At 43.0% G+C, this 24,946-nt stretch overlaps 1 protein-coding gene across 1 annotated transcript in view; it reads right to left on the reverse strand.

Moving 5' to 3' along the window:
* Positions 1–6,252: 6,252 nt before the first annotated feature.
* LOC135699102 (alpha-protein kinase 1-like) overlaps positions 6,253–24,946 on the reverse strand; it is a 199,044-nt gene continuing 180,350 nt past the window's right edge. The window contains exon 3 of the mRNA XM_065219299.1: positions 6,253–9,139. Coding sequence (XP_065075371.1) covers positions 6,929–9,139 — 2,211 coding nt within the window. The 3' untranslated portion in view covers positions 6,253–6,928. The remainder of the gene's footprint in view (positions 9,140–24,946) is intronic.

A 24,946-nucleotide genomic window follows, 5' to 3' on the forward strand; every position in this document is an offset into this window, starting at 1 on the left:
TCTTTTTTTACGAAAACTGCTCTAGACCAGCCGAATTGATCTAGATCAAAAAAAATATGTCAATTGTTCATATTTTCATGAAGGTCTATCGAAAGAAATTATATAGAATCAAATAAAAAATTTGGACATACGAGAGTTAATATAAAATGACCGGTATGGAGGACCATGGTGATTAGAAATTCAGAAGTAAATAGACATGTTACAAAAGGATTGGGAAGGGTATCCATTCAGTTTATATGTTTTTTATCGATTTTTTTTTCAAAAGTGGTTCATTTTGGTTTCAGTTAAGCTAATTTTATTAAGAAAAATAATGGTGTCTTTAAAATACTACTTTCACTCTTAGTCTTTTATAACACTAGCATTATCCTTACTACTTAATCGTCATCTTCATCAAAGATCAACAAATCTTGCACTTCCTTTGGGAAATCACTTTTCGGTTTCGGCTTGTTGTGTCGGAAACTGGATACAACTGGATCTGATGCAACCAACAATCCATGAAAGATGTCAATTATTGTCCGTTCACGGGATCCTTTCCAAGAATGGCTTTCACGCATTCGACGAATCTCCTTGTTCATGCTTTCTTGGGCCTCTTCAGAGAGCATACCGATTGGAATTGAAGATTGGTCGATAATTTCACTTCCATGAATCAGTAATTTATGAACTGTTGTTGGCATGTGATACCAACTATACAGTTTTACGTAGTGGTGAGCTGTTTCCGTCGCGTATGACTTGAATTTTGAAACATCAATGCTCTCACCACTAGAAATCGCTGTTAGTAAAGTCCGAAATCGCAGTATCAAATCCAAATCAATTCCTGTAATCTCCGAAGATACTTGTGCATTGGCGAAGAATCGTCTAGCCGTATTACCATTGTTGCTGGTGCCAAATCCTGAACGCGGTTTGTCGATGTGTAAACCCAGTCTATTGAAGAATTCATCTTGTATGCGCTTTTTGGCACGGTTGAATTGTTCGATATGAGAAGTTTTCACCCATTTGCAGAAACTGAGCCGATAAGCGATATGCAACAGGCACTCAAAACATCTTATCCAGCAATGTAGACTGCTTAGACCCAGATCTAAGAATTGAGTAACAGGCTTTTTCAACATTTTGTCAATTTCGTTGAATTCCGCTGACGTTGATTTACACAAGTAGCATCTTTGGGCGGATGTTGTGTGTGTTACGGCATTGATGGTTTTACCATCTACCATACTCATGATAAGCTCGAATGTGACACTGAATTCTGTGCAACTTTGCGATTTCGGTATTCATCCGATCATATTCTTGACGGGTTGTGTCACTAGTTTCCTTAGCTAATTGTATTGAAACTGGTCGACAGTATCGGGTTGACGATGGATAACAGTTTTCCCAAATTACATTTACCCCTTCAACCAATTTCAATGGAACAAGAGATGTCAAGATAACATTAGCGTCTGAGCTACCAGCTTTTTTCAAATTTTTGATTGTACTCAGTTAAAGTTGTACCATCCATTCCCCATTTTAGGATAAGACGTAAATCTTTATGACTCCAATTCATATAGTCTGACTCTACAAGATTGATTAATCTTGATGTAGTGTGGTTCAGAAGCTCTTGCAATTCAATTTCGCAATGTACTTCTGAAGAATTGAAATATTGGTTCGAAGGATAACACTTCTTTTTAGCGGCAGTGATTTTGTCATACGATGGGTAGATGTTTTTCGCTGGTTCTCTCATGATATTATAGCTACGCTTTGATAACTTTGCATCGATAAAAATAGCTAATGCTTGTTCATCAGACAACGTTTGTGAAGTGACACCAGTCTTCAGAATGTTTGCAATGTCCCTCTGACCTTCAGACCGCAAAACGACTTCCGTAGCAAACCGCAACTCACCTATGAAAAGTATGAAATAGATATCTTCAAATATTAATATAATGATGGTGGAGTAAAATGAACCTACTAGAGCTACATGTTCGCCGCAAATCTTCAGTTTTGCGACGCTTGACTCGGTTGCAGTTATCGTCAAACTCCTTTGAAGGACGACCACCTTTATTTCTACCTTCCTCTGATGTTGATGAGCTAGGTCCAGAAAGCACAAGAAAATCTTCGAGCCATTCAGCGTTTGCTTTTAAGAAGCGTTCCTTCATCCGTTTTGCGTTGTTCCATCGACGCAAGAACTCTCGATAGAAGATTGAAATATGTTCCTTACATTCTTCATCAATATTTCCAGCATATGTTGCAATGTAGTTAGTAATTGCAGTACGCTTTTCTTCCGAATCCGGTATAGCATAGACCGCTTCCAGTATGTTTTTTCTTTTTAAGAACATTTCTAATTTAATAAAAAACAATCATTAAATGTAAATAATACATTTTTTCAATATAAGATCAATTACCTTTTGGTTTAGAACACATTTTACGACTGCTTGTTTTACTATTTTTTTTTTTCAATTCCTGCCGGATAAAGTTCACCGGAAACTTCCAGTATCAAAGTCAACACATTTAAACTTTTTAAACTACTCTGGTATTCGGTTGACGTTTGAACAAGCTTCTAGGAACATCCGCATTTTACATAAGAGCAGCACAGTACTTTCTTATGAAATATTTCAGTGTCATACTGAATACCCGAGTAAAACATCTGAAAGAATGTAAATTTTAGTTTATATTGAATATGGAAACAAAGTCCAAATATCGTGTAACGCGAAACATTTAATTTGGTATGGGACGATCCACAAATGACGTAGCATTTTAGAGGGGAGAGGGTTTCAGAAGTTGTGACCAGCCGTGTATTAGGTATGGAAAAATACGCTACGAGGGGGGAGGGGGGACCTAAAATTGATCAAAAATATGCAACGTCATTTGTGTATCTTCCCTATGGAAACTGAAATGTTTCGCTTTACGTAATGTTTAAACGGCCCCTATATTTGATTATTTAAATTATTACCGGATTCGATGACAAGATAAAATGAACTTAAAAATATCATGTGTTGAAATAACTCAATAAATTATCAGTCATTAAATTTATTCTGATCCGAAAGATTATTTCGCACTTTAGGGGGATTAGTTTGCATTTTTATTGGTTGTTGACTTCAAAAATGAACTCAGCACCCAAAAATTAACATAATATGTCATTTTCAGCCAGTTTCATTGACATTTTAGGTTTCGTCCGACTTTTGTTCGCAGTGCCGCCACTGTGGTGGTCTGTACCATCTTCGAGTAGCTGAGTCATCGTTGCAAGCGACGGCAGCATAAAGAGAATTGCCAACACCAGTGGTATCGGCGCCTTGGCCACCGCGACTGGGCGGCTGTAGAGCGGATCGGTAAGGAACAGCTTGCGACCGGAATGCAGGTGAGTGAGTGTGGGTTAAAATTAGTCTGTGAATGTTGCTTGGAAGGGAAAGCCTCGAGAGCCCCGTTTCCGGAAGTAACCGAAAGGAAGTCGATCCGTGTACTTGACATTGTACATACGGACCTTTGCGGCCCCATGAAAACGGTCACCCCTAGCGGAAATAGATATGTGATGCACATAATCGACGATTACAGTAGGTTTGCTGCACAAGTCAGAAGCCACCCAGAACATAATTAATTATGTGCGTTGGGCAGAGACGAATTTCGGGCGCAAACCGAAGGTTGTGCGGTCCGATGGTGGGGGGGAGTTCGATAATAAGCGGCTTCGGAACTTTTACAAGCAGGAAGGTATAACTCCCCAGTATACCACCCCGTATTCCCCCCAGTCCAACGGCGTTGCCGAAAGAAAGAATAGGTCGATAACGGAAATGGCAACTTGTATGCTCCTTGATTCCGGTCTGCCGAAGAGATATTGGGGCGAAGCTGTTCTTACCGCAATGTATCTTCAGAACCGGTTGCCATCCAGGTCTGTGCCGAAGACTCCCTTTGAGCTGTGGTGGGGGCGAAAGCCGGATCTGGGACGACTGAGAGTATTCGGAAGCGTAGCGTATGTACACGTTCCTGACGTGAGGAACTCGACCGGAAAGCACAAAAGCTCAATTATGTGGGGTACTCCATGGATCATAAGGGGTACAGGTTCGTTGATACCGACACTGCTGCAATCACCATTAGCCGAGATGCCCGGTTTGTAGAACTCGGGAACGGAACGTCATCGGTGGATTTTCCAGTATCCGTTGAGCAAATGGAAGCTGAGGACGAGATTGTATTGCGTCCGTTTAAGGAGAAGTTCAGCGATGAAGAAGCCGAGGATGATCCCAACGAGGAGGAGTACTTCGATGCATCCGAAGACGAAGGCGCTGAGTCGATTGAATATCGCAGATCGAAGAGGGCGAACAAAGGTGTGAATCCACGTCTTGACGAATATGTCGTCGGGATAGCTGCCTGCGCAGTGCAGGAGCCCTTAAACTATAAGGACGCCATGAAGAGCAAGGAGTGGTTTGTCACCATCGAAACGGAACCTGGGAGTTGGTGCCACTGCCTAAAGGACGGAAAGTAGTCGGCTCCAAATGGGTTTTTAAGGTTAAGCGCAACGAGGTGAACAAGGTGGTCAAGTTCAAAGCCCAGCAGTTCGGAGTAGACTTCGATGAAGTTTTCGCTCCAGTGACGCGTCAAGCCAGCCTGCGAATGTTTCTCACTGTTGCTGCGAGCCAGAAGCTGGTGGTCAGGCATGTTGATGTCAAGACCGCCTACCTCAATGGCGTATTTGAAGAGGAGATCTTTATGCGGCAGCCGCCCGGTACCGTAGCCCGCGGACAGGAGGAGCTGGTGTGCCGCCTAAGGCGGAGCATTTATGGCCTTCGCCAGTCGGCCAGATGCTGGAACGCGAAGTTGAAGAGTGTCCTCACGAAGCTTGGGTTCAGTTCGGCCGCTGCAGATCAGTGTTTGTATGTGAAAACGGTCAATGGGAAGAAATTGTTCTTGCTCGTCTACCTGGACGATATGTTGCTGGCTGGACCATCCGAAGAAGAAGTGAAGAAGATTATAAACAGTTTGTGTAAAGAGTTTGAATTGACTGATCTTGGCGAAGTTCACCATTTTTTGGGACTAGAAGTGTTAAAGAGAGATGATTGTTACCAAATCCGACTGAAGAACTATATCGAACAGTTGATTGCGAAGAACGGAATGGAAGAAGCTAAAACCGTTAGGTGCCCGATGGATCCAGGGTTCCTAAAAGTGGAAGAGAAGTGTGGACATTTTGAAGACGCGACCAAGTACAGGAGCCTAGTCGGTGGATTATTGTACTTGTCGGTGATTGCCCGACCGGACATTGCCGTATCCACGGCGATTCTCGGAAGAAGTTTTTCTAGGATTGGACCGCCGCCAAACGTGTGTTGAGATATTTGAAGGCTACGAAGGATTCCTATCTGCGTTTGGGCGGAAATAGTGAAGCCGATTGGGCGGGCGACCCCGCCAGCCGAAGGTCAACATCAGGTTCAGTCTTCTACTATCGTGGTGGCTTAATATCTTGGACTAGCCGCCGCCAGCAGTGCGTTACACTATCGACAATGGAGGCGGAGTATGTTGCCCTCTCGGAGGCCTGTCAGGAAACAGTGTGGTTGCAAAAGCTGCTAAACGATTTTGGCGAACCACAAGGAGCACCAGCAGTGTTAAAGGAAGACAATCAAGGTTGTCTGGCGTTTGTCAAAACGGAGCGAACAAGCCGACGATCGAAACATATCTGCACAAAGGAAAAGTTTATCCAGGAGTTGTGTGAGAAAGGGGACATCGTTTTGGAGTATTGTCCCACGGAGTCGATGATCGCCGACGTTATGACGAAGCCTCTAGGTCCGGAGAAGCACCGACGCTTCACCGAGCTGCTAGGAATAGAGAAGGAACTGTGAAGTGGCAAAGCGTTGAGGAGGAGTGTGGAACGATACAACAGTTACCACTTCAACCCACCTCTACTCCTCTCTATATATCTTGGCCCACTCTGGGTACGAGAGAGAAGGCAACGAACATCATTATCATTCCAAAAGTAACTGCTACCGCGTTCGGTTGCATTGTATTTTGCGCTCGATCAATAAACGTAGTTAAAGTGATTTCTCGCGAGTTCCATTATTTCCACAACAGGTCCGAATCCGTCCGCTGATATTCCACTTCGTTGCCCTGACTCTACTGTCGGTTTCGTCAAAAACAAAATGGCTGATATGCCATTTCAATTAAAAGTTGTCTACTGTTCAGAAGCAAAATTGTCGAAATTTTATTCCAAGCAAAAACAAATATTTGGGGAAATTGGACATCCCTATGGTGACAATCGTCTGGTTTTGGAAGGATAGTTCGGATCAAGCAACTTCCCGTCTGGAATATGTATTTAAAAAAAAATGTGACATTTATTTCCGATAAATTATTATTAGTACACCTCGCTGCACGGTGCGACGCCGTGAAAAATCGCGAATTATTCACGATTCCATCGTCGCTCCACAACTCATCAGGCTATCCGTATGATTTGTGTTAATTTGCTTTGTTAGATTGCCAAGGGCAGGGTTACCTCTATAGTCCTGTCACTAAACTCCGCTGCTATTTTGTTTGTTTTGATCAAATTTCTTTCGGAAATTACACTGACCGCTCACGTTAATCTTCCTCTCTGTCTTTAGAAAATAACTTACTTGGGGGTGGCTACTCTTAAACTCGATTATGGAGATTAAACGTAAAATATGGACGTTGAAATTGAGGAGAACTTTAAACCTAGGTATTAAGGAGGGACAGGCGGTTAAACAGAGAAACTGGTGCTGTGACGTATATGGTAGGCTGTTGGTGGGAGACTGTGTGGGTGGATGTGTGTGTGTGCTAAGAAACGCGCTTTCACTCACTCACACAATAAATATGGCAGACTAGGTCACTAGCGACTCTCACACTCACTCGCGCATTTCACTCATGCTCCGCTTTCGGAACTCGCACCCATGCGTGTTATTACAGGTGGTGGAATGTGGGATTCCGGGGAAGGGTGGAAGATCGGAAACACAGGTTAGCAGTGGAAGTAGCAGACTTACTTCTTCCGGAACAGCAGCTGCTGCTGTTGTTCGGGGCTAAGCTTGGCGAACATTTGTTGGGACGAGGACTGTGGGATACCGTGATTCAAGGCCAGCACCTTGGTGATGATGTTGAAATCTTCCGCCGAACGGGACGTGATACCAGACTGGACCAGGAGGTTCTGGAGCTGATTGTCGTTGCGGAGCGGTTGGAAGCCACCGGTCTGCTGGACGATCGGAATCGGTTGCGATGGACGGAATGGGACGTTGGATTGCTGGTTGAAACCGAAGTTGCCGGTACCGGTGTCGTGGCGGAAGACACGGTTGCGCTGGAGGTGAGAGATTTGCTGATCGAAAGGAACCTGTTGTTGGACGGATAGAGGCGCCAGCCCTGGGTTGACGTTGAACGACTGGAAGGGTTTCAGAGGAAGTAGCTGTTGTTTGGATAGTTGCGGTGGAGAGGGAGGAATGATTGGGAACTGTTGGAGCGGAGGACTGATGGATTTGATCTGCTCAACATCGGGATTCCTAGGATAATTCGGCTGGAAGTTAACGGGTTCCTTGAACGGAAGCTGTAGTTCCACCGAGATCGGGAGTGCTTTGGTGGGCAGGGACACACTTGGAATGAACTGGATGGCCGGAGTGTTGCGAGGCAGTTCCTGGAAGAATTGGAGCTGTTGCGATTGTGGCAGTAGCACTGGCTTCTGCTGTAGTTGCTGTTGCTGTAGTTGCTGTTGCTGTAGTTGCTGCTGCTGTAGTTGCTGCTGCTGTAGTTGTTGCTGCTGTAGTTGTTGCTGCTGTAGCTGCAGTTGTTGGAATTGTGGTGGTGGTAGATTGTTTGGTAGTTGCTGATTTGGGAATGGCTTGAAGAGCTGTTGCTGCTGCTGCTGCTGCTGTTGTTGTTGTTGTTGTTGTTGTTGTTGTTGTTGTTGTTGTTGCTGCTGTTGTTGTTGGTGTTGCTGCTGTTGTTGTTGGTGTTGCTGCTGTTGCTGTTGTTGTTTTTGCTGTTGTTGCTGCGGCTGTTGTTGTTGTTGTTGCTGCTGCTGCTGTTGTTGGTGTTGCTGATGGTGTTGTTGAAATTTCAGCTGCTGCTGTTGCTGTTGGAATTGTTGCTGCTGTTGACGGAAAAGGCGCTGTTCTTCTTCGAACTTTTGCAAACGGACACGGGTTTCCTCCTCGAGCCGGACCCGTTGCTGTTGCAGTTGCTGCTGCTGTTGAAGGATGACCTGTTGTTCTTGGAGGATCTTCGAGCGGAGCAACTGCTCCTGGATGCGTTGCTGGGTCTGAAGAGTGATTAGCTGCTGTTCCAAGAAGCGAGTCTTCTCTTCGAGTGCCTGGGTGTGAAGAGGAATCGGTGCAACGGTGGCAGCGGACATAGTTTGGTTAGGTGCCGAAGGAACCTGTGCTGCAGAACTCGACGTAGGTGCCACCGGAGTGGAAGGTCGAAATTCGACAGGATTTTTCGTGGGTGGCCCCTGAAGCAGAGGAATCACATTCCGTGGAATTCCTAGTTGATCTTGCTGCACAGTAAAGGCAGCCACCAGCGGTGCCTGGTAGATTTTGACGTCTTCGCTTTTGACTCGTTCGATGTTTTCACCGTCGGAATTGTGGGTCGGAAGCTTGATTGTCGTGGTCGGTGGCCTCACTGTGGTAGTAACTGCCGGCGTGACTTGTGAAGTCGAACTGATGCTTGGCACAGCCGTTACAACTGAGACCTTCACACCCTTGGCATCTTCCTGGAGCTGATTAGTTGATCCCGAAGAAACGCTACGAGCTACTTGGTTCGAGTCCACGTCGTTCTCGCGTTCCTTGATCGGATCCGGTACGGTCAGCAAGTCTTCCTTCGGAGGAGTCAGCGTCGTCCGGGGCTTGGTGATGATGATCGTCTTAATGATCTCATTCTCACCGTTCGACGAACTGTCGGAATCGGCCGAAAACGTGTGATACTTGATGTCGGTATTCCGGTCACGGGTTGTGCTCTCCTCGAGGATCTCGTCCAGGATTGTGGTGGCAAAGTTTTCCTCAGTGGTGTTGGAGTCGTTCAGCTGTTCGCTTTCCTCCTCCTGGCGTTCCTTGAGGTGCCGCAACGCCCGAAGCAGTGCTTTTCGCAGTGCCGGATCTATCCGTATCCGTTTCACATCGGCATCGCCGTCTTGGGATTCGTTGCTTGAACTGGAGCTACTCGCAACCAGCGCCAGCAGCAGCGCAAAAATGCAAACAAGTTTCATCTGAAATGAGAGGAATGGAAGGGAAAGGTAAGAGTTTAGCATCCGTTTGTCTGTGGTTTCTGTGTCAATTCTTGACTTTCGTTATGGGAAGTGTGTCTATAATTAGCATATGAAATTCACACGACCAATCTGCAGTTGATCTTGTGCCTCTTAATCATGCAGTATGGTGTATGCAAATGCGACTGTTTTGCTTATTTAAATGTAGACAAAGTTTGAGTACAGTTCCGACTTTTCCGAAACGAAGCATGAGCGATTCAGATTGCATCCATCGTTGCAGGGGTGATGATGAGGAAACGAGATCGAAACGAGTTAGATAGCGCAGTAGGCTTCGCTTAATGCGTACGAGTGTAAGAAAATAGCAATCAAACCGCCTACTGCGGTATCATTCGAATGGATTAAGGCTGGTGTTCCATTTGGTGAATTTGACACTTCGAAATCGAAAATCCCACTGTTGTTGATCGTCCGATTTTCGAGAAGGCGTTCGTCACTGGTCTGTCAGAAATAAGTCTGGTACAATAGCAGGTTTATATGATAATTTTCCATCTGTCAAATTTAAGAGGAAATTCAAGATATGAAACAGAAAAAATGGTGTAATTAATCTAACTATCAAACAAAAGGAACCATGAATTTGTCTGATTAGCGGCTGTTAACTGTTAACCCACATTGACGCGTTTATTGAACTGGCGCTGATCAATCTTTTTTTTTTGCTCAACACCTCAACTAGCCACATTACCATAGCCTAGGTACCTACAATGTCAGAAAGCATCAATAAAAAAATAAAAAGCAGAAACCATTACGCAACAGAATGGGTAGCTTATTTCCAGTTGATAAGTGATGATGCGAAACATCCCAACAGCGGCACTTCTTTCGATTTGAATACAATCGGTACCGTCGGTCTTTACAAGCAAGTAGGTATGGGGGAGCGGCACATAAAGGCACCCCTGTCAGTGCAGCACAGCGTGGCATGGCATGTCAATAATGATGCTCCAGCCACAATAAAAAACAGCAACTTCAACGAAAACAATGGCCACAGGGCAGCTAAAGGTGGCTAATGTTGGCACTCTACCGTTTACTGAAGGAGCCTACTGGTGGTGCTGGTTGGACGATGATTTGGAGATGTTTATTAGTCTACTCGGCTCGACAAAGATGACCGTTATGGCGCTGGCTTGTCGATCATGGGAGAAGTGATTACCTTGTAGTATGAATATGCTTCGTTTAGGCTGCCACTTTAGCACACCAAATGAACCTCGGAGGAGTTATTTAACCACATATCTTACCTTGTCGTTTGGTTGATAAATCGTTGTTTTGTTATTTTTAAAATTAATGTTATTTAGCATTTTAAGTAATTATTGCGCAAAACAAATTTCTCTTACATCCTATATAAGGTTGGATTTATTACATCCTCTTCATATGTTTCAAAGAACACATGTAATGGAAGTTCTGGCAATGGACTGTAGCGTACGAACAAGTTTTCCTGAATTCATATTTTTGTATAAAATCTTCACGAGATGCATAACATAGAAACTAAAAAACATTATATTGATATTGTGTTCCGGTTTGCCACCTTCTCCCCTATATGCAGTCAAAATAAGGGATAATAAAGTTAAAAGTTGCTATAGCTTTGCAAGTAATGCACATAGCCATCATCAAAAACATTTAGTTTCACTTTGTTTACATTTGTCTAAAACGTTATTAGCTTTAACAGTTGCTATATAAAAAGTAAAAACATTACATTAGAAAACGGTCCATATCTGTCATGAACTATTGGACATAGAAAATTTTTATTTTCTACAAAGTTTCGTAAGGCTTGTTCGCGACAAAATCTGGACACATATTGCCAATTCAGAGAAAAATTAGCATTTGGCGTCATATTTGACCACCGAAATTGACAACCGCCACTGACAGCTGCTTTATAACTTCGGCACTGAACCAAAATCTTTCCTTGAAGACCTTGTTTGCATGACAACGCATGAAACATTAAAAAACAATAACCGTTCCGAACCAGCTCCAACCCGGTGCGAAACCGAACTTTTTGTCAGTGTGAACCTCAACCTGAGGTAGGTTTAAAAACAAACGATCAAACTGACGTTTGTCAGAAAACAAACAGACCCAATCTTGATACTCGATCTAGGTTGGAACTGAATAATAAACGAATTCGCTATTAGATGGAAGTTCGCAAGATAAAGTGTAGAAAACTGAAGCTATTTTATTTAAAAAGGAACTGAAAACTGCCTGCCAGCGCGAACGTACATGATCCTCCGGTTAACCTAAGGACCTCTATACCATAGAGGAAACTCTAAGACCAGAAGGTCCCGAAGAAACGTACTCTACTTTTTGGCTCAGCTCTAGTACTCTCTTTGGTCCCAAGCTTGTAACTCTCGTCTAGGGTGAAAATTAATAACCCACCTTTTTAACGTGTTTTTGTTTTGGTCGCACGCTCGGCAACATACTCACCACTGCTTTATTTGTAAATATTTTAATTTGTTACTTTTATAGTAGATTTTATTCGTGTAGGCATGTTTTTAAGATTAGAATATAGTGTAAAAATTATCGTTTAAAATTGTCTCGCGTGTAGAATAAAGTTAGGTCCCGTTTCTCCTCCCGCTGCAAAATAAGGCGAAAAACATAACCAGCACAACATTCGAGCGCGGTTGCAGGAGAACGATGGCGGTTGTTGTATTGTCAGTGATTGTCAGCTAGTACAGGAGAGAAAGTTACGAGCCACGGTAGGAAATCGACACGTTTTTTGCCCCGTCCGTTTGTAGTGAAAACGAGAGGTTGGAGTGCCGTTTTCGTGGCGTGTGTCCGCTGGAGGAATAATTCCCAGCACCGTCGCGTGGAAATGACGTCGTTTCCCTGAAAAGTGCCGTGGTTCGTGAGCTGAAGTGAAGGGTGTCGGATCGCCGCCAAGGGAAGCTAAATTTCAAGGATTTTTCCGCTTCCCGGCCAAACCCCAAGGATCCCCGAACACCCACTGCCCTCACTGCGGTGGCTCAGCCAGTAGAGCCAGTCTCGCCACCGCAGTTAAGAGCCAAGGAGGGACGAAGCAGGCCGAACCGAAGGAGCGTTCGCCTGGGTAGTGCACTGCGGTGACTACCGGGACCATCTACGGCGAGTAGTTGGTCCAGTGATTCGTCACCATCGTCGCCGAGGGGGTTCCGATAAAGGAGCCTTGCTCATCCCCCCCCCCCGCAAAACGCCAAGGACCGCTGCTACGCAGCTAACGTGAAGCAGTACGATCTGCAACCGCCGCCGCTATCGTCGAAGGGCCCCAACGAGTGACACCGAGGACAACGAGGAGAAAAGGGAAAGGTTAGAGGCTAATAGACGTCTTAAATTGTATTTTTCTTTTTCTTTTCTTATCAATCCATCCAAATCCGAACGTCTTTGGGGGAAGTACTCTGCTCGTAGCCGCCCCGCCGGGGTAAATCGGGCCAGCTATAGGCTGGCAAGTAAGCCGCAACTTACAATTGGCGCCCAACGTTAACATACACAAGGAAAAAATATTATTAAGGAATATTTTTTCTTCCGAGCGTGGGGTACTTCCAAAAAAGTTTGGATTTTGTGTGGAATAAACAGTGGGGAGGCTTTTTCCACAATAGGCGCGGTTCGTTTAATATTATTTGTTGTGTTTTTCTTATTCCTAATCGGTGAATCGCTTCATTTCATCGTCTGCAGAACGAGTTGTCGTCATCTCGGAGCACTTTGTTCTCAGAGCGGGGTTTTCAAATCCTCTGAGCCGATTTGGGTTGACATTCGCAACATTTGGTGACCTAAAATCATAGGGAATCGTCAGTAAATGAAAAAGGGTCCTTACCGTATTCATACTCCACTCCACAGTTGGCAGGTTTTAATTTATCTCCATATTTTGAATCTGTGATCCACTCATTTTTGAACATGACGCCCAGACCGTTGACGTTGACGGAGTTCAATGAGGCGTATCTGCATCTACGCGTTGATCATTTGCATCCCGACGAGGTTGACTTTGAATTAAACTCCCGTGGTGTTGTCATCCTTCCTGAGTCGGATAAATCGGGATCACAAAGACGTCGTCGTTTGAGGGGATTGCTGAACAGCGAGATAGTGCAAGCTACGAATGCTGTTCGATCGTTCAAAGGGGATGCTCAAGTCGAATTCGGGACGTGTCGTGGGAAGTTTGAGTCCATGAGGGAAGATTTACAGTATAGGTGTCCAAATAAGGAGATATTTCGGAGCAGGTTACTTCATTTGGGAGTCCGGCTAGAACTCTTGGAAAAATATGTCGTAGGGGAGGAGTTTTCGGTCACTAGGAAATGTTTACAGGAAGTGATCGCTTTGTGGGACTATCACTTCGGGGACAGTCCTGCCCCTACTCCGCCGACCAACGAGGAGGAAGAGGACGGAGTTGGCGATGATGATTTGGTGGATCAAAATCCGGATCCGGAAATCACACCACAGAACCAAGATGGACAACAAGTTGTTGAAAATCCAAGTGACAAAGCCGTACGAGAAGAACTTTTGAATGTCTTACGAGATATAAGGGCGGAGATTAGAAGCGTACAGGACCAAATCTCGCTGAATGAGTCTCGTAGCGATATACGAGTAAGCTCTCTCCGGCCTGAGCAGCGAGATAACTGTTATTACGAAGATTGCTGCTGATCTAAAGAAAACGAATCAGGAAGTTGATACGGTTTCGGGATTGCAGTGTATCATAAACCAAATTCTTCCACACGTTGTTGTTCAAGATCCGCCGCCCAGAAGGGATGATCTTGGATTGGATGAAATTCCAGAACATCTGGAACTGCATGATGTCCGACAACCAACGGTAGAATCAGACAATCTAGTTGATTTGTTAAGGCAATATTCGATGCCTACAAATAAAGCAAACTTTCAGAACATAGGGGATTCTGGTTTGTGGAACAGTTCAAAAAAAATCATCCAACCTGGTTATCATTCTCAGAATCACTTCAAACAACCTACACTCCCGAACTACACTTACCCAAATCAAGGGTAAGCCACCCGCGTACTATCGTCGACCACAAAGGGTGGCCGACTGGAAGATTCATAAATACGCTGGGAATGATGAAGGGACTGGACTGAATAAGTTTTTAGAAACTGTTCACCACTATGCGGAATCAGAGCAGATTTCGGAAGAGGAACTTTTTAATTCAGCGATGCACTTGTTCATCGGGAATGCTTTGGGGTGGTATAAGGCTATGCGGTCGCAAAAGCGACTCTTCAATTGGAATCATCTTGTATGCGAGTTAAAGGCGAATTTCGTTCACCCGGAACTCGACGCCACGCTGAAGATGAAAGCGTCTCAGCGTCGCCACTATCCCCAAGCGAGAAGCTCGAGCTTCTCAAGCGTAATCTTAGGCCTGATTATAAACAGGTTCTTATTACCAAACCGGTGAACACGCTTGCTGAATTACTTTGCCTCGGTAAATCAATCGATGCTTCTAGAACTCCCATTTACTACAAGGTATTCGGCAGTTCCAAAGAAGTCGCTGCAATCTCCGAAAACCCTGTATTAGCTGATTTTAGAGAGAATCAGAAACAGCAGGGTGGAAACGGGGATTCATCAAAATCAAGAAGTAGGATTTTTTGGAATAGAAATGGTCGACCACCTTCCCCAGAAATTCGAAATTTGTCGCCCAACCGACCAAGAGACGTGGATGGCCAGACGGATAAAAATCTTCACGGGAAAACAAATCAACATTTTAAATCCACACAGCCACAGAAAACCATTATCTGTTTAGCCTTCTTGGTGAACCAACATCGTCCACCAAACCTCGGTGTCTGCTATAATTGCGGGACCAAAGGACACGAGCATGAAGCGTGTTCTAAACCAAAACGGGTATTCTGTGCGGTGTGTGGGTTTAAAGGATTCGAGTATTCCCATTGCCCTTATTGTTTAAAACATGGGATTAGGTCCAACTAATTCAAGGGACTTGAACCCCTTATGTTCAAATTTTTAAAAATTTAGTTCGCCCCGGAGCTCAACATCTTTGTTTTCGCTTCTTTCTCAAAGCAATATTCCCTGTTCGAACTCCGGGATGTTTTCTTCAGCCAATATAGCATAACAGTGGACTCCACTGCATCGTCAATAATTTGTTGGAGTCGACCTAAAAGGCAAAAACATGAATTAGTCACATTTACTCCTTTCAATTTTACTCCAATGTACTTACCAGAAGTGCTTTGCTACAGCCTTCCTACGACCTGCTGCTTCCTTGCGTTTGTTGTTTTCTTCCTCAGGTTGTTCACTTGGGAGCTTCCGAAGGACAACATTCGGCTTGGAAGTAGTATGGTAATCAGCGAACAAGCGGTAAATCCTTCTTCCCTTCGCTGATAGTCCCGATTCCTCGGATGCTGCCTCTGATCGCAGCAAATAGCACCAATCTCCTTATTTGGGTGGGTCACCACCAGTATCCTCCACTGTCGAGGAAACATCCATGGGAGATTTCCACGGTAGCTGCCTCAATTCGAAGCAAACGCCAAAATACTGCCCCTGTGGAAGGCCGATTGAAGGCCAAATAAAATCCAATTAACACTCCTCCCATCAGTGGCAGGTTATGTGGGATCGTCCGGGTGACTATAAAATCACCAAAAGACCCCTCTTCCACGGGGATAATCACAAACAAATCACTTGCTTCTAGCGGGGAGGACTAAAACACACGACCGATGGTGCTTTTCATCCGGAGAAAAGCACCCTAAACCGACGTAAACGGGTAAAATCGCGGTTCGCGACGATCGCGACGTCGCAGCCGGAATGTTTTTGTTTACTTTCCGTTTTCGTCATCTCCTTTCCTCTCACGACGAGTGACGTCATCAAGGGAATTTTTCATTTTCTCTTCCTTGTGACACTTCACCGTGAGGGCGAAGTTAGCCCTTTGTTTTGGATCCACTCAGGGGTTACTTTAAGCGCGCAACGCCTCAGTGATAAAACACTGGGCGAAATCATAACCATCATTCTTTACGCAGGGATGACAACACCCTTTTAATGTGTTCAATTTTAATTTGTTTTCATCGTTTATTTTATGTGTTGGAATCAGGGCCATTCATCTGATTCTGTAAGGAATCAGATTGAAATAGACTGATATTCGCGTGTGAGGTCTTGCTCAAGTGATTCATTGGTGATTCACTTGATGCGTAAAAGACCAGCCCTTGCGTCCAGTTTGTCTAGTTGTTTTGGTATTTTAAATAGTAAGTGTGCATGAGAATAGTATGAATTTGGCCGCAAATGAGATTGTGTGAATGAGTGTGTGATTAATAGTAAATATTTATGTGGGGGTTTAGTTCAGAGTGCTTGTGAGATCTGGTGGTGAACGCGTAGGCCAAATAAATGTTGAAGGATGAGTGGAACACTTTGAATGAATGAGGAATGAATTAAAACCCCAACTGCTGTAGTGAGTATGAATACCGTCAGGACACGAAAACTGGACAGTAAAAAAAATAAATAAGAAGACAAAACAAAAAAAATGACAACCGTTCCACTGCAGGTCACTTGTAACTTGCAGGGTTCTAGGAAGCCGAATGCTTCCGAATGTTAATTTGAATTGGCTCAGGGGAATTGAAAATTTCAGTTCACCCACTGTGACCCGAATGAGAGAATGGTGAGCTGGCGTATCTCGATGGCGAGACCCAGCTCTTGTCTGTAGACCGATTTGAAGTCGAAGCACCGATTTAGAGTACCGGTCGGTAAAAGTCCCTGATTGTGACATTTTTAAATAATTGTGGAAAAATTTGTTAGGATTAGGCAGATTTTTTATTTTCATATATTAATTTTTTTATTTTCATTTTAATTCGTTTATTTATTATTGTTTCGGTGTTAGGTGTTAGGGTTAGTAAAAAAAATTGTTGCCATTTTTTTTCTCCTCGGTGTGGGCGAGATTGTAGCCCTCGTCTAGGGTGACAATTAATAACCCACCCTTTTAACGTGTTTGCCATGAGCGTGTGCCTTGTCTGTTATGATTTGTTTTTGTTTTGGTCGCACGCTCGGCAACATACTCACCACTGCTTTATTTGTAAATATTTTAATTTGTTACTTTTATAGTAGATTTTATTCGTGTAGGCATGTTTTTAGGATTAGAATATAGTGTAAAAATTATCGTTTAAAATTGTCTCGCGTGTAGAATAAAGTTAGGTCCCGTTTCTCCTCCCGCTGCAAAATAATGCGAAAAACATAACCAGCACAACATTCGAGCGCGGTTGCAGGAGAACGATGGCGGTTGTTGTATTGTCAGTGATTGTCAGCTAGTACAGGAGAGAAAGTTACGAGCCACGGTAGGAAATCGACGCGTTTTTTGCCCCGTCCGTTTGAAGTGAAAACGAGAAGTTGGAGTGCCGTTTTCGTGGCGTGTGTCCGCTGGAGGGATAATTCCCAGCACCGTCGCGTGGAAGTGACGTCGTTTCCCCGAAAAGTGCCGTGGTTCGTGAGCTGAAGTGAAGGGTGTCGGATCGCCGCCAAGGGAAGCTAAATTTCAAGGATTTTTCCGCTTCCCGGCTAAACCCCAAGGATCCCCGAACACCCACCGTCCTCACTGCGGTGGCTCAGCCAGTAGAGCCAGTCTCGCCACCGCAGTTAAGAGCCAAGGAGGGACGAAGCAGGCCGAACCGAAAGAGCGTTCGCCTGGGTAGTGCTACCAGAAGGATGTCAGGACGATTCAGATGTATTTTCTTCCACTTTAACACCAATTCAGTTGTTCATGTACAATGATCGAAAGGAAATTATGTGGTTTAATCCCATGCCTCAAAGTATTCAATTTTGTAGGCCATTCATCCTTGAATTCATTAAAGAGAGTAAAGAAGTTATTCTGGATGTAGAAAAAGAAATGAGTGAACTAACGCCAGTGAAAATTGAACTCTCAAACGACAATTTTGATTTTGTCCTCAGTATGATAGACGGAAAAGTCTTAACTTATAACACTGGAAATTCGTCGATGCAGAATTGTCCAATATGTGGGGCAACACCAAATGTAATGAATGAAGCAGAGAAATTCGAGGAAGGATTTATATCAAACGAAGAAGCCTTGCATTACGGCATATCTCCACTTCATGCTTAGATAAGATTTTTCTAATGCCTTTTGCTTATTGCATACAGAATGGATATAAAAAAATGGAAGGTAACGAAACCGTTCAAAGAACTATATGAACAAAGAAAAAAACATGTGACGACACAGCTTTACGAAAAATTTGGAGTAAGAGTAGATCAACCACGATCGGGTGGAGCAGGTACCAGTACTACAGGAAACGTTTGTCGAAGAGCTTTTGGAAATCCCAAGCTTTTAAGCTCCGTGCTGAACATTGATGAAGAGTTAATTTTCAGATTCCGGAATATATTAATTGCTATTAACTGCCAAGAGCCAATAAACCCGGAAAAATTTGATGCATATTGCTAGGAAACATATAGGCTCTATCTTAAATTGTATGATTGGTACAAAATTCCTGCAACCGTGCATAAAGTTCTCGCTCATGCCGGAGAAATAATTTATACATTCACCAGCACCACTTGGTTCATTAGCGGAAGAGGCAGCAGAAAGTCAACATGCAGTCATGCAAGAAAACGATCAAGAGTAGAAAATTTACATGATGTCTTTATTCGTGCCATTAATGAATCGGACCCACTGATCCCTGGATTATCCCGACATCGTGAAAAGTTTAATGATATTTGAAAATTCTGTAAGTGATCCAGTAGTCGATACTAATAACTTCAATGCCTTGGAGGAACTTATGAAAGCAGTCGATGAAATTGAAGCAGAATTTGTTCATGATGATATTGTAACAGAGGAATAAAAATAAATTCATTGAAACATATTTGATTTTGATTATTGTATCATGGCTTTTTGTATTTTTTACAGAAGATTTGTTGAAAAAAATAAACATAGGGGAATTTACGTATTCTCGGCAACCTAAGTAGCGACCTTCTTTCTATAGCCTTTTTCTCTATGGAACGCACACATATGCAGTATTGGTTTGTTTACAATCTTTTGCTGCCAGCTGCTCTAACAATTTCAGTCAAAAGAATTGTCAAAAACTGTTTTGAAACGCTTTTACAAAGCTCCAATCTTCTCTAGTGAGAGCGAGTATTGTCGGCAACCAGTTTTTTTTTCGGCAACCGTTCCATTTGAACTGCATGTAAATCTTCTGTTCTATTATCGGCAACTCGAAATCAGCTACAATTTGTAGTGCGTGTGTTTCATTTCAAGAAAACCCTGCTAGATTGCTTTTTCTCAGTGGTAAAAATATAGTCAAATTGAAGCTGAAAGCATAAAGAATCGTTTGCATGCATTCAGCGAAGTGTTTTCGTAAGAAAATCCAGTGAAAATAGTGTTTCAGTTTGGGTTGCCGAAAATAAACTGTCATGCCGATGCCGTCATTTCCCCTATTTAAATAAAAAGTTTTTTTTTTTAATTTTTTACGGTGTTCCCCCCAATAAAATCATGGTAGGTTGTCTTTGTTCAATAGATTTTATTCTCTGAAAACAAGCTTGAAACTGTAACCTTTATAAAATCGTAAAAATTAAATTTTAATTAATCAAAAGTTAGGCCCTTTTCAAAAGTTGGTCGTGAAAATGTTGAAAAGTGATAACGCACACCTTATATTGATCAAACAAAGCAAGAATAATAGCAGAAATTGTGAAAAATGATAGAAATATTTTTGGCCGCCTGGTTGTATGAAAATGCCCCATAGTGCTGCGTAGGATATCGCACACATTGAACACACATAGGCCGGGACCAACGGGTTTACTTCCCTTCCGAAGGAAGATGTGACCAGAGATTTTTATGCCTCAGAAAAATCCCATCGACCTCGACTGGGATTGAACCCAGACCCATTGGGATGAGAAAGTAGTCACGCTTACCACTACACCATCGGCGCCGGTTTAAGGTAGGGGGAGGAGGGGCATAGTGAGCATCCCGCAGTTTGGCTCTGGATCTCCAGCTGCATGAAACAAATCAACTGGCAGTAGGTTCAATATCATTATGATATTGATCCTACCACCAACCAATTTGTTCCGAACACCCGGAAGTCCAAGCTGATGCACGGGATGCTTACTATGCCCCACCTGTTCACTATGCCCCTCTTACCCCTATACCTGAAACAAGCTTGATGGAAACCCCTCGTGTCAAGTTTTGTTTTGCCTTTTTTATCAACAGAAAAAATCAAGCATCTTATCAAACGTCACTGCATTTATTTTGATGGCCTGAAGTACAGCTTCTTAGTCAGGGTGGAGTAGAAGCTAGGGATTTGTTTCTTCTTATTCAATTCTTCGCCTTCGGTATAGCTGAATCGTTTGGATACGGCATCATTCGTTTCCGTCAGAATGTCATAAATAGAGTCCTTTTCCAGATCACAACTTTCGATTACATTGCACAGGTCCTGAATCAACCAGCTCCCTTCTTGTTCGTTCCAATATGAGTAGTGACCTGAAAAGTTAAACTTGATTTATGCTGGAGAAGCCTTATACTACTAGTAGTATTTGCAACAGGTGGAAAATAACGATTTTAAATTGGCTCACTACTTGGCTAGCCTATTGGTCCCAAGCAAATCGATTAACGTACCCCATTCTAGTCGAAATTCTAGTACTACACTATGTTTTTTTTTTGATTCGCTATGAAAGTTTGACAGATAAAATGAGGGGTTCGTGGATTTCCCTGTGTTTCGAGGGGTGCATCGATTAGCTTGGGGTCTTAGAGTTACCGCTATGGTAACTGACCAGAAGGTCCCGAAGAAACGTGCTCAACTTTTTGGCGAATTTTGGCAAAACATTGAAAAATTCCCCATAACAAACAACTGTGCAAAGTTTCATGCAAATCTGAACGTACTATAATGGAGTATTAAGGTGCACGATTCGAATCGTTTTTCTCTCTTTCAAATAAAGCTTACCGTGATGGGAACTCATCACAATGACCAGATCGGCAAATTCCGGATACGTAAAAATCTCCGGCTGCGAGTCAACCTGATCTGTGTCATTTTTTCTCGTCGGAGCATCTTTTTTTTTGCCACGGCATGCTTGGATTATGAACAGTTTCGGTTTTCCAGCCATCGAGTTCAAGCTAGTGGGAATGAAGTTCTTAATAAGCTCGTGCAAATGGAACACGCTATTTTTGGCCATCAACATGTCATTCTCTTCACCGTGTGTCAGTATCACCACCACTAAGCAATCGGAGTTTTCCAGATCATCGTCAATTTCCACTGCAAATTAAACCGCTCACAGTAATCCGATCATCATATAAACGATTCACTACTCACGGTTTACCGCAATCCGCTTGATTTCGCCTTTACTCATGTTTTTGTACACTTCAATATGCTCCTTTTGGAATCCGAGTCGAGGCAAAGTATGGTATAATCTTTCTACGTCTTTGTCCGTACCGGTTCGGGCCGGATAACTTTCATCATCGAATTTTTCCTGATTGAATATCAACACCTTGCCACGTTTCGAGCCGTTCATGGAGTACAGCTTAGCGTTCGGAGCAGTAGGTGTGGGTAGAAACTCGGATCCCTCCCGTTTCGGAATCGGCCCAACAGGCAGGGTCTGGGCCGGTTTCGATTCGTTACATCCAGCTGCATCTTCTTCACTATTACTACCGGACCCACTAAGGGTCGGTTTTGCGTCCACCCGCTGATCTTGCCGGAGGTTTACGGAGGGATCCATGGTTTTTTTCCTTGCAGCACTTGTGTCTACAGGCACGGATCCCTTCCGTTTCAGATTCGGTCCAACAGGCAGGGTCTGGGCCGGTTTCGATTCGTTACATCCAGCTGCATCTTCTTCACTATTACCACCGTGCACCATGATTTTTTTCCTTTCAGCAAAATCTGACTGACGAACCGTAGTGTTTGAATTCAGATTCATAAATGGATATGTTAAGGTAGTGAAGGAGTGTATATATATCTACTGGTGATACAAGCGATAACAATGATATGTGATTATTGAGAAGGCGTTGAATCACAATTTAATCTTTCAACGAATGGATAAGAGTTCCCAGGTATTCGATAAGCCTGATTATGCAGAACAGTAGTCGTTATGCTAGCACTCCAAATAAATGTTTGATGTTTTGGACTTATAGTATTCAATAAGTATCTCATAAACACTTATGTACGATATGAACCTTTAAAACGAAAGATTCAATAGAAAATTTATGGCCAAACCCACGGTATTAGGGTGTCTACTAACTGCAATCCTCAGGAAATTTTATTTTTCCTCAAAATACCTCGAAGGCTCAGAAAGTTTAATAATTTTAATTCTAAGGGTATTTTAATGAAATGAATTAATTTGAAAATACCTGCAAGCATTTTTTTTTGTAATTTCCATTCACACAGTGGATTAGTAACAGTAACAAATAAATTAAAAAGGCTTGAAATGTTTTTTTTTCGTTTTTGGAACATGCAAATTTTAAATTTGCACTAATTCTGGGCTTAAAAACTATGATACTTCAAGACATTTTCAATAATTTGGAGTCAAATTCCATGCATAGTTTAAAAAGCTCAAGGAATTTTACTATACTTTCTTAGGACCTCATTTCAAGGAAGCAATCTGCTTTCAAGGTTTTGAGTAGAATTTCAAGAAACCCTGTTTTGAGTTAAAAGTAAATTTTAATGAAAACTCTTATTAATTTCTGAGGAGCCCAACTCCTTCAGAGGAAAATTCCAAGGTTCTTCTGAGGATAGTTTCATAAATATTGTAGGAGAAAACGAATCCGGGCATATGTCCTTGGAATCTTTTTGAAAATACTAAAAGGAGGATTACAATTAAATCTGAGAATAACTTCAGAACATCTTCAAAAAATAAATTCAGGAGAGTTTGCCAAACAAATTAACGCGTGTACTAGAAAAAAATGCACCATTTTTATCCGTGGGTAAAAATTGATGAAAATCTGGGTATAACTAGTTTAGAGTGAATTGTTTACATGTGCAAAATTTCATAACAATCGGTTCAGTGGTTATTGAGATGTCATCGAAACAAGAAGAAAATCGCCGGAGAATTTTGCGTGCCGTCATGGAAAATCCGACTGCGACCATGAGATGGATCGTAAGACAACTAGGAATCACCCATACAGCTGTGTCTCGGGTGGTAAAATCGTTTAAGGAGTCCCAGACGACCAAGCGGCGGGCTGGAAGTGGAAGAAAATCGAAGACAGCTGACCCTGTGAAGGCCCGGAAGATGTTGGATTATTTCAAGCGTAATCCGAACCTTTCGATTCTCGACGCGGCTCTGAAGGCAAAGTGTTCCGCCTGGTTCGTTCAGCACACCATGAAACGAGCTGGGCTTCGTGTATTCAAGGTCCGGAAGGCACCGAACCGGCGTGATCAACAAAACACGGCGGCCAAATCCCGCGCAAGGAAGCTGTATAGTGGTTAACGAAACCGATGTGTGTGGTTATGGATGACGAAACCTACATCAAGGCAGACGCAAAGCAGATACCGGGGCTGGAGTTCTACGTTGCCAAATCACGGTTTGATGTTCCGGAAGACATAAGGAAGAAGAAAGTGGACAAATTTGCCAAAAAATACTTGCTCTGGCAGGCAATATGCCAATTCACTACTCACGGTTTACCGCAATCCGCTTGATTTCGCCGCTACTCATGTTTTTGTGCACTTCAATACCCTTCTTTTGGAATCCGAGTCGAGGTAAAGCATGGTATAATCTTTCTACGTCTTTGTCCGTACCGGTTCGGGCCGGATAACTCTTGAAATTTTCCTGATTGAATATTAACACCTTGCCACGTTTCGATCCGTTCATGGAGTACAGCTTAGCGTTCGGAGCAGTAGGTGTGGGTAGAATCCCGGATCCCTTCCGTTTCAGATTCGGTCCAACAGGTAGGGTCTGGGCCAGTTTCGATTCCTTAAATCCAGCTGCATCTTCTCCACTATTACCAACAATCAATACGAAACTAACGATTTTAAATTGGCTCGCCACTTTAGTAGCCTATTGGTCCCAAGCAAACCATTAACATACCCTATTCTAGTCGAAATTCTAGTACTACGCAATGTTTGTTTTGATTAGCTATGAAAGTTTGACAGATAAAATGAGGGGTTATTGGTTTTTCCTATGTTTCGAGGGGTGAATCGATTAGCTTGGGACCGAAGATAGTACCAGAGGTGAGCCAAAAAGTTGAGCACGTTTCTTCGGGACCTACTGGTCTTAGAGATACCTCTATGCTATTACTACCGTGCACCATGATTTTATACTTTCAGCAGAATCTGACTGACGAACACTGGCGTGCACAGGGCGGTTCAAGGTGGGGCAATTGCCCCTCCTTTTATAAATTAGATTTTTATTTCCACATTTACAAAATTATGATATAAACAGACCCCCTTCACTCTTTGGAATTTATAGAGACAGATAACAGCGCCAATAGGTCTGTGACGAGACAACGTTGAACTGCAGCGTTGGAAGAAAACACGCACACCATCATCTATACATTAGGGTGCTTCATTCTGAAAAAAGTGATGAATTTCTGATGGGCCACCCTCCAGTTCGATTCATAGCCCCAAAATATGAACCTGTGCAAAAATTGGTAAAGATTGATGAAGGTTTAGAGGTCGCGCCAATGATTTGAAATTTGTATGGGAATTACTATGGAAGAATTTAAAAAATCGCTTATATCGCTATAACTTTGCTTCTACTTGTCCAAATGTCGAAAAAAATTAGTATGTTATTGCTATGGCAATAAACAAAAAGCCTACAGTTGCTACGCTCAGTTTTGCAGCGTATCAAGAATTATAAAAATGTGAAAAAATGGCAAAATAGGGTAAATTGACAGATGAATATGTACAAGGCAACAACGCCAATTTCATCGCAACAACAACAGGCTTGTTGATCATTGTCAT

This window comes from Ochlerotatus camptorhynchus, unplaced genomic scaffold (assembly GCF_037179485.1).
Source record: "Ochlerotatus camptorhynchus isolate MF236.1 unplaced genomic scaffold, CSIRO-AGI_Acam_v1.1 ptg000102l, whole genome shotgun sequence".
Classification (NCBI taxonomy): Eukaryota; Metazoa; Arthropoda; class Insecta; order Diptera; family Culicidae; genus Ochlerotatus; species Ochlerotatus camptorhynchus.